Source organism: Hyla sarda, chromosome 12, assembly GCF_029499605.1.
Source record: "Hyla sarda isolate aHylSar1 chromosome 12, aHylSar1.hap1, whole genome shotgun sequence".
Taxonomy (NCBI): Eukaryota; Metazoa; Chordata; class Amphibia; order Anura; family Hylidae; genus Hyla; species Hyla sarda.
Genome location: NC_079200.1, coordinates 23,490,776 through 23,505,857, shown reverse-complemented (window position 1 = coordinate 23,505,857; position 15,082 = coordinate 23,490,776). Strand labels below are relative to the sequence as shown.

The window sequence follows — 15,082 nt, the reverse complement described above, 5'->3', positions numbered from 1 at the left end:
TGTGTCATTCTGCCGCTATTTGGTCTTCTCATGCTTCCGCCACCTCCAGGCTCTGTCATTGTGCCGCTGTATGGTCTCATCATGCTGCTGCCACCTCCAGGCTCTGTTATTGTTCTGGTCTGCAGCCTACACAGGCTGCCGCCACCTCCAGTCTGTGTCATTGTTCCGTCATATGATGTCATACCGCTGGAGATACATTAAACCCGTTAATCTCTTTAACCTCTTCAACTGACATCTCAAAAATCTCTTTAAGCTCTTCACTTGTGAAGCCATATGGTCTCCCAACTCTGCTGCCACTGTAATTGTGCCGCTCTGCAGCAGTGATTCTAGTAGTGACGCCTGTAATCTGCATGTCATACTGAAAGTATTATTTGACTACCCCAGCACACTCTCTATACGTGCTATGGCAAGGCAAAGTGTTCTACACCCCTGTTGAGGCTCTCTTTAGCCAGGAATTAGACTTTTTTTAATAGCGATTCCAATTTTTTCGGAAAATGCAGCGAATCAGCCGTATCAAATTTTTCAACAAATTTGCTCATCTCTAATACTGAACATGACACATTTATGCTTCTGACCCTTCACTGAGAGAGAAGGTAAATTCGGGCCACAAAAGTGCTTTCTGTTGTATTGTACAGGTACTAGTGCAGTAGTGGTGGTCTTTGTAGTATATACACACTGTCTGACCCTCACAGACCTTCATCTCAATTCTGACCCAAAACTGGAAAGGCAGATGCATCCCACATCACGATTTCGATGCGATAATGCTTTCTTTTATGTTGGGTTGCATAGGAATTGTTGTGGAGCTGGTCTTTGTGGTGCGCACACACTGACTGACTAACCTTCTTAGATCTTCGTCTGAAGTCTGACCCTAAACTGGGAAGGCATACACAGCCCATAGCACAATTCAGATGCTAGAATGCTTTGTTTTCTGTCGGATTGCACATGATGCACAGCGTTTCTCTGTAGTGTGCACAATGAGCTCTTTGGTCAGCTCCCAGCTATAAGATAGCGGATGCAACTCTGTGCATAGGCTTTTATTCTGCCTTTAGACTCAGCCCTATACCGTCTCTTAATGGGTCTGGAAGCTGTATGCAAGCAATGATTGGCTAACCTGAGGTCATGTTATCTAGCTGCAAAGTATTCCGGGCTACCCTGATGCCATCTAAGTGTTCCTACTTCCTCGTTCAATGCTGAAATGTCACCAATGCCCTTTTCCTATTCCTATCCTGGTTTTCCACAATGTCCTGACTGAAACTACTGGTTTGGTTCGCCCAACTCTGGTACTTTCCTCTTTCCTATGTATAACACCATACTAGATGCTACTGTGATGTCCCAGTACGGGAAATGTTCCTACAGTCCTGTCAGGTTGAGTCCCTGTACGTACTCAGGGCTCACCTGCAGTGTTCCCCCATAATGTGAATTGGTTGTATATTAAGTGCAAAGGACCTTTGAAGTGGGTCACATGATTGTTCGTCACATGTTTGTCACATGTTTAAGACATATGTTTGTTACCCAAAGAACACCAGGTGACCAGGTGACCCGCAGTTGGCCTATGGGCTCCTTGCTCAGCCCCTCTTTATAAGAGGGGGAGGTACTACAATCTCTCTCTTGTGTTTCACTTTCTGCTGAGGTCAAGTCCAGTCCAGACGTCTCAGAGCCAGTGTCCAGCACATCTGGAGGCCTCAAGCCTAAATTACAGCCACAAGTCAGTAAGTGAAGTCATCTTTATCTGCTTTCCTCATCTTCAGTCAAGTCGAGTTAATTGTCTGCCTGCACCTATAGTCTCTCAGGTAAGCTGCAAGGTCCCCCATGTTACTGGTCACCTCTCTGGGATCCTGGCCAAACTTTTTAGACTGTACCATCTGTCTACCTCAGTAAAAGCTACCGTTAACCTTAGCCTATCCTTGAGCTATTATTTGCCCCTGCCTAACCTAGGACTAGCGGTACTACCTTCGGGTGCTTACATAGGCAAATAACACCCTGGCGTCACGAACACGAAGGGGGTTAATACCATCTACCCCTGGGCAACACCATCTGCCCCTTACACCTCACATCACACCCCGTGGCTCACCACACTACCAGGCAGGAGCCACTGCTGAGTTCTTCATTGTCTGTATGAATTTATACCATCCATGATCCTTTTCTTTACTGTGATACCTCATGACTCTGATCCAGCACGCCACCACTACCAATCACAATTGGGATAGCCCAAAATTTCCAACATCGGAGATTAAAAAGGGCTGGCTTGATTTTTGGGCCTAAAGTCCTTAAAACATACCTGTCAGATCTCACAAAAAAATAAAAAAAAAATACGTTACCTAAGTACCAGTTACCAGTACCAGTACCTGTATATCTTATTTTTAAGGCTCTATCACCTACCTTTATTATAAAAATACCTCTTTTCATTAGCTCACAGTACTAGAAATGCTCTCAAGAGAAGTCCCCCCTCTTGTAGTGCGAGGTGATTGGTGTGTAATGGAAGGGGGCATATCCCTCCCTTGTGGTGGTGAGAGGTGATTGGTGTGTGGGTGGTAGAAGGGGGCTTGTCCCTCCCTTGTGGTGGTGGGAGGTGATTGGTGTGTGGTGGGAGGGGGCTTGTCCCTCCCTTGTGGGGGTGGAGGGTGATTAGTGTGTGGTGGGAGGGGGCATGTCCCTCCCTTGTGGTTGTGGGAGGTGATTGGTGTGTGGTGGGAGGGGGCATGTCCCTCCCTTGTGGTGGTGGGAGGTGATTGATGTGTCTGCTCGTGCAGCCTTGTCCATGAGATATCACTTGTCCATGACTCATGGACAAGAGTAAGCTGCTGCAGGACTGGTTACTGTCCCAGGAGGTATGGGGATGGGATTTTCAGGAGCCATTTTCTTTATTAAATATTCAAAATGTTTTAAACAACCATATTACAAAAGGGCTTAAATTTTCATCAGTTACAACATATAAAACATTTTTGGATCTCCACTGGAAAACATTTTTTTTTAACCCCTTAAGGACGCAGGACGTAAATGTACGTCCTGGTGAGGTGGTACTTAACGCACCAGGACGTACATTTACGTCCTAAGCATAACCGCGGGCATCGGAGCGATGCCCGTGTCATGCGCGGCTGATCCCGGCTGCTGATCGCAGCCAGGGACCCGCCGGCAATGGCCGACGCCCGCGATCTCGCGGGCGTCCGCCATTAACCCCTCAGGTGCCGGGATCAATACAGATCCCGGCATCTGCGGGAGTTCGCGATTAAAATGAACGATCGGATCGCCCGCAGCGCTGCTGCGGGGATCCGATCATTCATAACGCCGCACGGAGGTCCCCTCACCTTCCTCCGTGCGGCTCCCGGCGTCTCCTGCTCTGGTCTGTGATCGAGCAGACCAGAGCAGGAGATGACCGATAATACTGATCTGTTCTATGTCCTATACATAGAACAGATCAGTATTAGCAATCATGGTATTGCTATGAATAGTCCCCTATGGGGACTATTCAAGTGTAAAAAAAAATGTAAAAAAATGTAAAAGTAAAAGTAAAAAAAAAGTGAAAAATCCCCTCCCCCAATAAAAAAGTAAAACGTCCGTTTTTTCCTATTTTACCCCCAAAAAGCGTAAAAAAAATTTTTTATAGACATATTTGGTATCGCCGCGTGCGTAAATGTCCGAACTATTAAAATAAAATGTTAATGATCCCGTACGGTGAACGGCGTGAACGAAAAAAAATTAAAAAAGTCCAAAATTCCTACTTTTTTAATACATTTTATTAAAAAAAAAATTATAAAAAATGTATTAAAAGTTTTTTATATACAAATGTGGTATCAAAAAAAAGTACAGATCATGGCGCAAAAAATGAGCCCCCATACCGCCGCTTATACGGAAAAATAAAAAAGTTATAGGTCATCAAAATAAAGGGATTATAAACGTACTAATTTGGTTAAAAAGTTTGTGATTTTTTTTAAGCGCAACAATAATATAAAAGTATATAATAATGGGTATCATTTTAATCGTATTGACCCTCAGAATAAAGAACACATGTCATTTTTACCAGAAATTGTACGGCGTGAAAACAAAACCTTCCAAAATTAGCAAAATTGCGTTTTTCGTTTTAATTTCCCCACAAAAATAGTGTTTTTTGGTTGCGCCATACATTTTATGATATAATGAGTGATGTCATTACAAAGGACAACTGGTCGCGCAAAAAACAAGCCCTCATACTAGTCTGTGAATGAAAATATAAAAGAGTTATGATTTTTAGAAGGCGAGGAGGAAAAAATGAAAACGTAAAAATGAAATTGTCTGAGTCCTTAAGGCCAAAATGGGCTGAGTCCTTAAGGGGTTAAATCAACTGTTGCCAGAAAGTTATACAGATTTGCAAATTACTTCTATTAAAAAATCTTAATCCTTCCAATACTTATCAGCTGCTGTATGTTCCAGAGGAATTTTTTTTCTTTTTTAAGTCTATCTATATCAAGACAATCCTCCTATGAACGCTATTTCCAGCGCTCGAAAATATATGATCAGGAAGTAATAATTCACTTTTCTACCTGTATTCATGTGAAAAGTTGTGTTTTAATATACACTGGAATTAGGGAGTGTCAGATTCTTTTCATTTTCATGGGTCTTCACATCTAGACGTGTATAGCCTTGGGCTATTTCTACTAAACCATTAGTCGCTAAAGAGTAATTGTGGTATGTAGACTTTCATGCAAAGCATTAAGATGTCCTTGGGGCTCTAATATAAAGGCAATTCATCAAGATATATCTTGTTACAGATCTTATCTTGCATGCAATTTATTCATGAAGACATCACAGATTTCCGAAAACTTGTAATAAGTCCTTTGCAGTACCCCTTATCACCACTGGGGGCAGTAAATAACTTCCATATGTACCAGAGTACAGTGAAACCTCTTTTAAAGGTGGTCTTCAATGAGAATGGTCTTTTCAAAGAGGTGATCTTCTGAAAAAGTTTCACTGTGCATGGATAGCGCCCTGCGATGTTTTGGGAGCTGAGGTGAATCCCATATTAGCATCAGTAAAATAACATCTACTGACATGTACCCTTCCCTTACCTATGTCTCTCTAGCTGGTCCCCTTTTTAAATTCAAATTGTTTTTGTACATGCAAATCCATTTTTGTAACAGGGCCCCAATGGCAACTGGTGACTTCTTATTTGGAAAGAGGGCCAGTCGGTGCCCTTAGGCTCTAGAGACAGCTTATCTCTATACCCACGCCCAGCTACACTCAGAGTTTCCAGTTCAAAATATATATATACTAATGTTAGTAATGAACATAATACTATGCAAACACTGAGCATTCTTTCCATGTCTCTTCATTATATATTTTATTTCTGCTGTGGCATCTGCTTAAGTGAATGGGAGAAACAGTCCAGTATAGCTCCTTGGGTGTATATGAACTGTCACAATATGTGCAGATTTATCCCAGGGTAAAAGGACCTTCTATTGTGAAATCCATACACTAAAGGTGAACTCATATTCCCTAAAGTGTTAGGCTGCCTTCACACTACGTTTGTACTGTACGGCTGCCGGATCCGGCTGGGGGAGGGGAAAACTGTCCACACCAGTACCTCAGTCGGATCGGTGCCGAACTCCATTGACTTTAATGAGCCGACTGGAGTCAGCGTTTGACTCCGGTCGGCTCATTGAAATGAGTGGGGTTCGGGCTGGATCCGGCCGGGATACGGAAGCGGACGGTTTTTCGCTCCTCCCAACTGGATCCGGCACTCATACCCTACAAACGTAGTGTGAAGGCAGCCTCACACTGGTTAAAGGGAATCTGTTATCAGCATCACCTGCACTAACCTGATGATACAAGTTTATAGTACGGGTGATGCTGATTCCAATGGACTTCACCGTTTTGTAATCTGTGCCCCCGTTGTTCCGCTGTGCCCAAAAATCTGAAAATTAGCCGGTGTGTTGCACCCAGGACGTTCCCTACCCCCCAAGTGCATTGTGATGTCCAGCCTGCATCTGCCAGACTAACGCCCTTGTGACGGCAGCCTCCATCATGTCTCTATTTGGAGAGGCCTGGGAGCTGGAAATATTCTTTCCCTTTGCTGGATCCCAATTTCATATAAAGAATTATATTTGCTCTGTGAATTTGGTTTCCCCTCAGTGGATTCATGTTCAAGTCATCATAAATCTGAAGTACAGGGTGGCAAAAAAGAGGTGTCGCTCGAGGCCCCAATGCCCAGTTAGGGCCATATTTGGACTAGAGACAGTGGGGACCCCGAGCTGTCAAATGACACCCTGGTCCTAAGCAAGCTTCCTTTGGGGAGTCAGCTGTGTGGTGAGCTTGTGGGGTGTAGGGTAGAAAGGGTGCAGCTGTGCAGTGATGAAAGGGTGTTGGATTAACCCTTAATAGGCGTGACACCAGGCTGCGGGTTCTTTCTCTGATTATATATATCCTACTGCCACCCGTCCCAGGAACGATAGGGAGGAATAAAGGATTGTCCACAACCGGAGGTTTAGTAAACTGGAAATAACTTTACTGCAACGTTTATGCAGGTTAACAGTAGTCACAGTCTTTACAGAGGACCGGACTTTAAGTTCCTCACAGTTGGTTGGGACCTTGTAGGGAATAAGCTCTGAGGCTTGCTTTACACTGTTCCACTGAATTTAGGGTTTGGTTTTAGGTTCAGTAGTCACGTAGATTTAGCTGAATTGAGTTTAGTAGACTCACGGTTAGTAAGATGCTGAAGAAATAGGCTTCAGGCCTAGATTTGTCTTTAGACTTGCGCAGAGCTCTGCTCGCTGTCATATCCCGGGAGATGATTGGGTAACAGCGCACTTATATGGCAAGGGGCAGGCTCATAGTTTATTGGTTCGACCAACTGTCAGTCCCTTCACAAAGCATCGTGGTACATCATGTGACCCACTCATGTGACCTGAAAGGTCTTTAAGCCTAACTGCACCAGTAGGCTTAGTAGTCATGCGACCTAAGGTCCTGGAAGTACTATACATACATATATATATATATATATATATATATATATATATATTAAAATTATATACTAATTATACACACCAAACACATAAAATTAAAGAAGGAAGAGGTGACCAGGGGTTATCCCACTAGGAGGATCCTACCGGTACGCAGGAACTCTGACTTTGGGGACTCAGCACAAAAGGTACGGTACAATGTACGGTACCGGGATACCACACATATGTTCCCCACTTTTATTCCCCAGAGGTCCCAGAGTCAGGCAACAGGATATTGGTAGCTGAACCTAATGGACAACTGTGTGTGTTTTAGAAACCTACTAGCAGATTACCCAACGTTGCCCACTTGTTCCTACCTAATCCTTGAGAGAAAGAAGAAGCAACGTAGGAAGAACCTCTTGTCCTCATATTTCGTCTTCATATGCCCTTTTCATATCCTGTCCTCATATCCCGTCCTCATATACCGTCCTCATATACCGTCCTCATATCCCGTCCTCATATCCCATCCTCATATCCCGCCCTCATACCCGGTCCTCATATCCCGTCCTCATATACCGTCCTCATATCCCGTCCTCATACCCGGTCCTCATATCCCGTCCTCATATACCGTCCTCATATCCCGTCCTCATACCCGGTCCTCATATCCCGTCCTCATATACCGTCCTCATATCCCGTCCTCATATCCCGTCCTCATATCCCGTCCTCCTATCCCGTCCTCATATCCCGTCCTCATATCCCGTCCTCATATCCCGTCCTCATTTCCCGTCCTCATATCCAGTCCTCATATCCCGTCCTCATATCCCGTCCTCATATCCAGTCCTCATATCCCGTCCTCATATCCCGTCCTCATATCCCGTCCTCATATCCCGTCCTCATATCCCGTCCTCATATCCCGTCCTCATATCCTGTCCTCATATCCTGTACTGTACACTTCTCACTAGTGCATATATATATAGTACTTCATTTTCTTATTCTCACACTCATACACTTTACCACTTATTCTTTCACACATCCCGTCAGTTACAATTTTATTTATTTCTTTTTCTAGAGATACAAATATTTATCTGTTTCTGTCTATTCTTCTTATACAGTAGGGTGCTTTCATATAGCCCAATACAGCAGCGCACTTCTCTTATTTGTTTCCCTGGAGCTTTTGTCAGGTGAGGGTATTTTCCCTCATCTGTCATAGCCGGATAACACTGTGTGCTAGAATGCATCGGGTCCGCGCCGTTCGGGGCCAGCCTCTCCCTTGTCAGATGATGCCACATCCTGCGGTTGAGCATGATGGGGGATGGGCTGGTTCCTTTGGCAGGACACACGGCGGCATGACACTGCAAGCGACATTGTAATTTGGTCATATTTATTTTGGTATGTGATTGGCTATAACTGCATTATTCCTCATATAAATACCCCCTGGACTTCTTCCACCTCACTTCTACTAGAGGAAGCTAGGCGAAACGCGTGGGAGTGTGAAGTGGGGGAACATCATGGAGACAGCATCTCGTCAGTGCTGGTGTATTATTGTGTTTAATAACTTATGTGCCCTGTGCATCTTGTCTAATTGTTAGCATACAAGGTTTGTATTTTATGAGCAACAACCACTGTATGTCATTGCTGTGTGCCTACTACATTGTATGACCACTAGATGGCAGTGTTACGTTTGTGAGTTCATGTTTTGTCTCATAAGTAATAAGAAAGTTCCTGCTCCTGTTGCTGTGTTCAGTGAAACAACAGACTGTCTGCCTGTCTTTGTTTAGCCCCAAAAGGTTATGTCTAACAGGTTATGGGCCCAGGACATATTACAGAAGCCCAGGATATAATACAGATTACCCCTGGATTTAGCCAGATACAGTGAGCTAGAGCAATTGAGTGCAGGAGACAGCAACAGAAAGACAAACAGCAGAAATGGCCGCTGCCACCCCCTCAGCAAAGTTCTCCATTGCAAATCTGACAAATCAGAACTACCAATCTTGGAAATTCAAGATGAGAATGCTGCTTATAAGAGAAGATACGTGGAAATGTATAAATGAACCAAGACCTGCACAGCCCACAGAGGATCAGAGATCAGAAAGCGCAGAGCACAATCTCCCTGTGCATAGATGATGATCAAATCATACATATATGTAACCGTCAGACTGCTAAAGACATGTGGGAAGAGTTACAGAAAGTACATGAAAGAGTTAATCTCAGCAATAAACTGTATTTAATCAGAAAGCTCTATCAGACTAAGCTACAGAAAGGCCAGAACATGCAGGACTATATAAGACAGACCTTAGAGATGGTGGAGAGACTGCGAGGGATTGGAGAAGAGATAAAAGATTTCCATGTAGCAGCGCTATTATAAAAGGGGTACTCCGGTGAAAACCTTTTTTCTTTTAAATCAACTGGTGGCAAAAAGTTAAACATATTTGTAAATTACTTCTATTAAAAAATCTTAATCCTTCCTGTACTTATTAGCTGCTAAATACTACAGAGGAAATTCTTTTCTTTTTGGAATGCTCTCTGATGACATCACGACAGTGCTCTCTGCTGACGTTATTATAATAATAATAACACTTTATTTATTGTTGTCCTTAGTGGGATTTGAACCCAAGTACCTAGTGCTGCAAGGCAGCAGTGCTAACCACTGAGCCACCATGCTGCCCTTACCATTCACCTGCTATGCATCTGCTATGCACGGTTGCTAAAATGGACAGAGATGTCAGCAGAGAGCACTGTGCTCGTGATGTCATCAGTGTTCCAAAAAGTAAGGAATTTCCTCTGTAGCATTCAGCAGCTAATAAGTACTGGAAGGATTAAGATTTTTTTAATAGAAGTAATTTACAAATATGTTTAACTTTCTGCCACCAGTTGATTTAAAAGAAAAAAGGCTTACACCGGAGTACCCCTTTAAGTGGACTTCCTGAATGTTATGAGACACTTGTCACAGCACTAGATGCACGTCCAGATGATGTTCTGAAGCTGGAATATGTTAAAGGAAAGCTTGTGGGTGAATACAAGCGGAAAACCGAAAGCACGAGTAATGTGAGTGTGTGTTCAGAGACGGCTTTAACCCCTTAAGGACCGGAGGTTTTTCCATTTTTGCATTTTCGTTTTTTGCTCCTTGCCTTTAAAAAATCATAACTCTTTCAAATTTACACCTAAAAATCCATATGATGGCTTATTTTTTGCGCCACCAATTCTACTTTGTAATGACGTCAGTCATTTTGCCCAAAAATCTATGGTGAAGCGGGAAAAAAAATCATTGTGCGACAAAATTTAAAAAAAAACGCTGTTTTGTAACTTTTGGGGGCTTCCGTTTCTACGTAGTACATTTTTCGGTAAAAATGACACCTGATATGTATTCTGTAGGTCCATACGATTAAAATGATACCCTACTTATATAGGTTTGATTTTGTCGGACTTCTGGAAAAAATCATAACTACATGCAGGAAAATTAATACGTTTAAAATTGTCATCTTCTGACCCCTATAACTTTTTTATTTTTCCGTGTATGGGGCGGTATGAGGGCTCATTTTTTGCGCCGTGATCTGAAGTTTTTAACGGTACCATTTTTGCATTGATAGGACTTATTGATCGCTTTTTATTCATTTTTTCATGATATAAAAAGTGACCAAAAATGCACTATTTTGGACTTTGGAATTTTTTTGCGCGCACGCCATTGACCGTGCGGTTTAATTAACAATATATTTTTATAATTCGGACATTTCCGCACGCGGCGATACCATTTATGTTTATTTTTATTTACACTGTGTTTTTTCTTTTATGGGAAAAGGGGGGTGATTCAAACTTTTAATAGGGAAGGGGTTAAATGATGTTTATTCACTTTTTTTTTGCACTTTTTTTTTGCAGTGTTATAGGTCCCATAGGGACCTATGACACTGCACACACTGATCTTTTACATTGATCACTGGTTTCTCATAAGAAACCAGTGATCGATGATTCTGCCGCATGACTGCTCATGCCTGGATCTCAGGCACTGAGCAGTCATTCGGCGATCGGACAGCGAGGAGGCAGGTAGGGGCCCTCCCGCTGTCCTGTCAGCTGTTCGGGATGCCGCGATTTCACCGCGGCTATCCCGAACAGCCCACTGAGCTAGCCGGCATGCTTTCGGTTTCACTTTAGACGCGGCGTTCAACTTTGAACGCCGCGTCTAAAGGGTTAATAGCGCGCGGCACAGCGATCAATGCCGCGCGCTATTAGCCACGGGTCCCGGCCGTTGTTAGAGGCCGGGCCCGAACCGCCATGGCCCCGCGTTATAGATCGGGAGTGGACACATGACGTTCCAGTACGTCATGTGTCCTTAAGGGGTTAAAGACGAAATACAAAAATAAACACAGTAACGTGCAGCTAGAAAAGCGGGAATGCTTTGTGTGCAAGAAACCAGGACACCTAAAAGCAGATTGTAGAATCTGGAAAGCTAGAAAGCAAAAACAAAGCGCATCGCAACAAGCTAAGAATGTCATAGAAACAAAGGAGCATGCATTCGGATCCAAAAATGGTGTTACCCTCTGTGCAAGCATGGAGTGTGGACTCGGGTGCTACAAGTCACATGACAAATGACCGAAGTTTCTTCACTCAGCTTGATGAAAGCAAAACAGAAGGGATAACTACAGCTAATGGACAATTCCTGAAATCAGTGGGAAGAGGAGATGGCTTTCTATACTGTCCTATCTCTCCAGATATCACTAAAAAGATCCATATGAGGAATGTTCTGTATGTGCCAGATCTTGAAAGCAACCTTTTGTCAGTAAAGAAACTCACTAACCAGGGCAATGTAGTCACATTTCAGGATGACAGTTGTATCATAACAAAAGGGGACTGCTTGCTTGCAAAGGCTAAAATCATAGATGAACTAGATCAGCTGAACTGCAGTGAAATGGTTAAAATAGTCAAAGAAGATAAACATTCCAACTGCATCCACACTTGGCACAGACGATTGGGGCACAGAAATTCTGATACAATGAAGAAAATAGTTGAGAATAACTATACAAGTGGTATTAAAGGAATAGTCCAGTGGTGAGCAACTTATCCCCTATCCTGGGGCCCCCTGCGATCTCCTGTACGGAGCCCCGACAGCCCGCGGGAAGGGGGCGTGTCGACCTCCGCACGAGGCGGCGGCCGACACGCCCCCTCAATACAACTCTATGGCAGAGCCGAAGCGCTGCCTTCGGCAATCTCCGGCTCTGCCATTGAGATGTATTGAGGGGGCGTGTCGGCCGCCACCTCGTGCAGGGGTCGACACCCGCTATCTGGGCCGAGAGCCTGGCCCCCGTACAGAGAGATCGCAGGGGGCCCCAGCGGTCGGACCCCCCCGCGATCTCAAACTTATCCCCTATCCTTAGGATAGGGGATAAGTTTTTCACCACTGGACTACCCCTTAAGATTAATCCATGTGATCACATAGTGGAAGATTTATCAAAACCTGTGCAGAGGAAAACTTGCCCAGTTGCCCATAGCAACCAATCAGCTCGCTACTTTCATTTTTATGAAGGCCTGTGAAAAATGAAAGAAGCGATCTGATTGGTTGCTATGGGCAACTGGGCAAGTTTTCCTCTGCACAGGTTTTGATAAATCTCCCCCATAATGATTTGTACCAGCTGTATTAAAGGAAAAATGGCAAGGACACCTTTTCCCAAGCAGACCAACAGCAAAGCTCCAAAACCTCTGGACTTAAAGGGGTACTCCGGTGAAAACCTTTTTTCTTTTAAATCAACTGGTGGCAGAAAGTTAAACATATTTGTAAATTACTTCTATTAAAAAATCTTAATCCTTCCTGTACTTATTAGCTGCTGAATACTACAGAGGAAATTCTTTTCTTTTTGGAATGCTCTCTGATGACATCACGAGCACAATTCTCTCTGCTGACATTATAATAATAATAATAATAATAACACTTTATTTATTGTTGCCCTTAGTGGGATTTGAACCAAAGACCCCAGCACTGCTAACCACTGAGCCACCTTGCTGCCCTTAGCATACATCTGCTATGCATCTGCTATGCATGGTTGCTAAAATGGACAGAGATGTCAGCAGAGAGCACTGTGCTCGTGATGTCATCAGTGTTCCAAAAAGAAAGGAATTTCCTCTGTAGCATTCAGCAGCTAATAAGTACTGGAAGGATTAAGATTTTTTAATAGAAGTAATTTACAAATATGTTTAACTTTCTGCCACCAGTTGATTTAAAAGAAAACAAGTTTTCACCGGAGTACCCCTTTAATACATACAGATCTTTGTGGTCCAATGAAAACTATGGGGGAGATTTATCAAAACCTGTGCAGAGGAAGATTGGTGCAGTTGCCCATAGCAACCAATCAGATTGCTTCTTTCATTTTCCACAGGCCTCTTTAGAGGCCTGTGGAAAATGAAAGAAGCAATCTGATTGGTTGCTATGGGCAACTGCACCACTCTTCCTCTGCACAGGTTTTGATAAATCTCCCCCTATGACTCCAGGAAAGAAAAAGTACTTCCTGACCTTCATTGATGATTACTCCAGATATACCACAGTATTTCTACTTCACAATAAGGATGAAGTGCCAGAGAAATTAGAAGAGTATCTCGCTCAAGTGAATAATATTTTTGGTGGAATGCCCAGAGTACTACGAACAGATAATGGCTCAGAATATACATGTGGTAAAACACAAGCCTTTCTCAGGAAGCACGGAATTATGTTCCAGACAACAGTTCCATATAACCCAGAGCAAAATGGAGTTGCAGAGAGAATGAAGCGCACGCTGTGTGAAAGTGGGAGGAGCTTGCTATTTGATGCTGATTTGCCAACTACATACTGGGGAGAAGCTATCACAACTGCATGTTATCTTCAAAATCGTTTGCCGGGAAAAGCAACAACAAAAACTCCATATGAACTGTGGAACAAAAGGAAACCAGATTTAAGACACATCAGAATTTTTTGGAGGCAAAGCCTATGTACACATTCCAAAAGAAAAACGTACAAAATGGGATGCATGTGCAAAAGATGGTGTACTTGTGGGGTACAGTGAATCTCAAAAAGGATACAGGATTTTACATCAAGACACGAACAAGGTATCAGTCAGCAGAAGTGTGATTATTGATGAAACTTCTGTGTGCTCAAAGTTTAAACAACAAACTATTCAAACTGAGAAAGAATCAACATCAGTCACTCAAGAAAATAAGGAAAGTAATACAGAAATAGAAATTACTGCAGAAGAATCAAAACCTGAAATTGAACCAGAAATACCTTCAGTCCGAAAATCAACCAGAATCAATAAAGGTGTTCCAGCTGAACGTTTATCTTACGTAGCTCGCAGAGCTGTTCAAACTGACCCAGGTTCATGCCAGGGGCCTGGAGCCCTCAGTGTAGGGCCACATGGGAGGCGCCTTCATCCCTGGGAGCAGTTGGGAGTAGCGAGGGTTAAAAAAAATAAAAAAATAAAAAATAAAAGATATGTATATGCTTATATATTTGTAATAGTGATAGGTGGTTGGATTTGATGGTCCCTTACCTTGTATCTGGGCAGATGTTTTCCTGGCCAGATGTTCAGCTGGTCCTGGATTGGGCGCTGGACAACGGCGGGAACCTCTTCTTATTTATAAATACAGGTGTCCGGGATCTATTCCAGTCAGAAGTCGGCATGTCAAGAGTGAAGAACCCGTCCACGGCCTGTGAAGAAGATGGATTCGGCTGATGTCATTCCCTCCGGTTCCGGTGCTGCCGCTCTGGGGGCAGCCGTTGTAAAAGAGCTATATGAGCGACTGCTGAGGAGAGCGGAGGCAGCCGGTGGCGAAGATTGGCTCCAGAAATGTTTGAGCCTGTCGCTTACCGGGGGCGGCAGCAGCGGAGAAGGCAGCAGTGCGGCACTCCTGGGAGCGGTGGAGGAGTCCGTGGAGCCGGAAGCGGAAGTCGCGCTGGCACCGGCGGATGACGCAGAGATGGCGCCAGCGGCTGGAAGTGACCGGAGGCCTGTTCCGACGGCCCCGGTGGGGGAGCACCGGTCGCAGAGGCAAGCAGACCGACAGTAAAGGCGCTTTGCCCCAACGGGGGCTGGTGCCGGTGGTGCAGCTGGGAGAGGTCAGCATGAAAGACGGCGTCAGCTAGATGGACGGGGTAATGTGACTTCTGCTTTGTTTTGTCCCGCTGCTGACAGGATTGTTAGTCACTCACCCCATGT

At 44.0% G+C, this 15,082-nt stretch overlaps 1 protein-coding gene across 3 annotated transcripts in view; it reads right to left on the bottom strand.

The window, feature by feature from the left end:
- LOC130296878 (keratin, type I cytoskeletal 47 kDa-like) overlaps positions 1–13,428 on the bottom strand; it is a 47,470-nt gene extending 34,042 nt beyond the window's left edge. The window contains exon 1 of one of the 3 annotated variants that reach the window (XM_056548890.1): positions 13,408–13,428. In XM_056548890.1, coding sequence (XP_056404865.1) covers positions 13,408–13,413 — 6 coding nt within the window. In that variant the 5' untranslated portion in view covers positions 13,414–13,428. Of the gene's footprint in view, positions 1–6,672; positions 6,847–13,407 lie in introns of those variants that run through there. The other 2 variants (XM_056548888.1, XM_056548883.1) reach the window with 2 other exon arrangements.
- Positions 13,429–15,082: the final 1,654 nt, after the last annotated feature.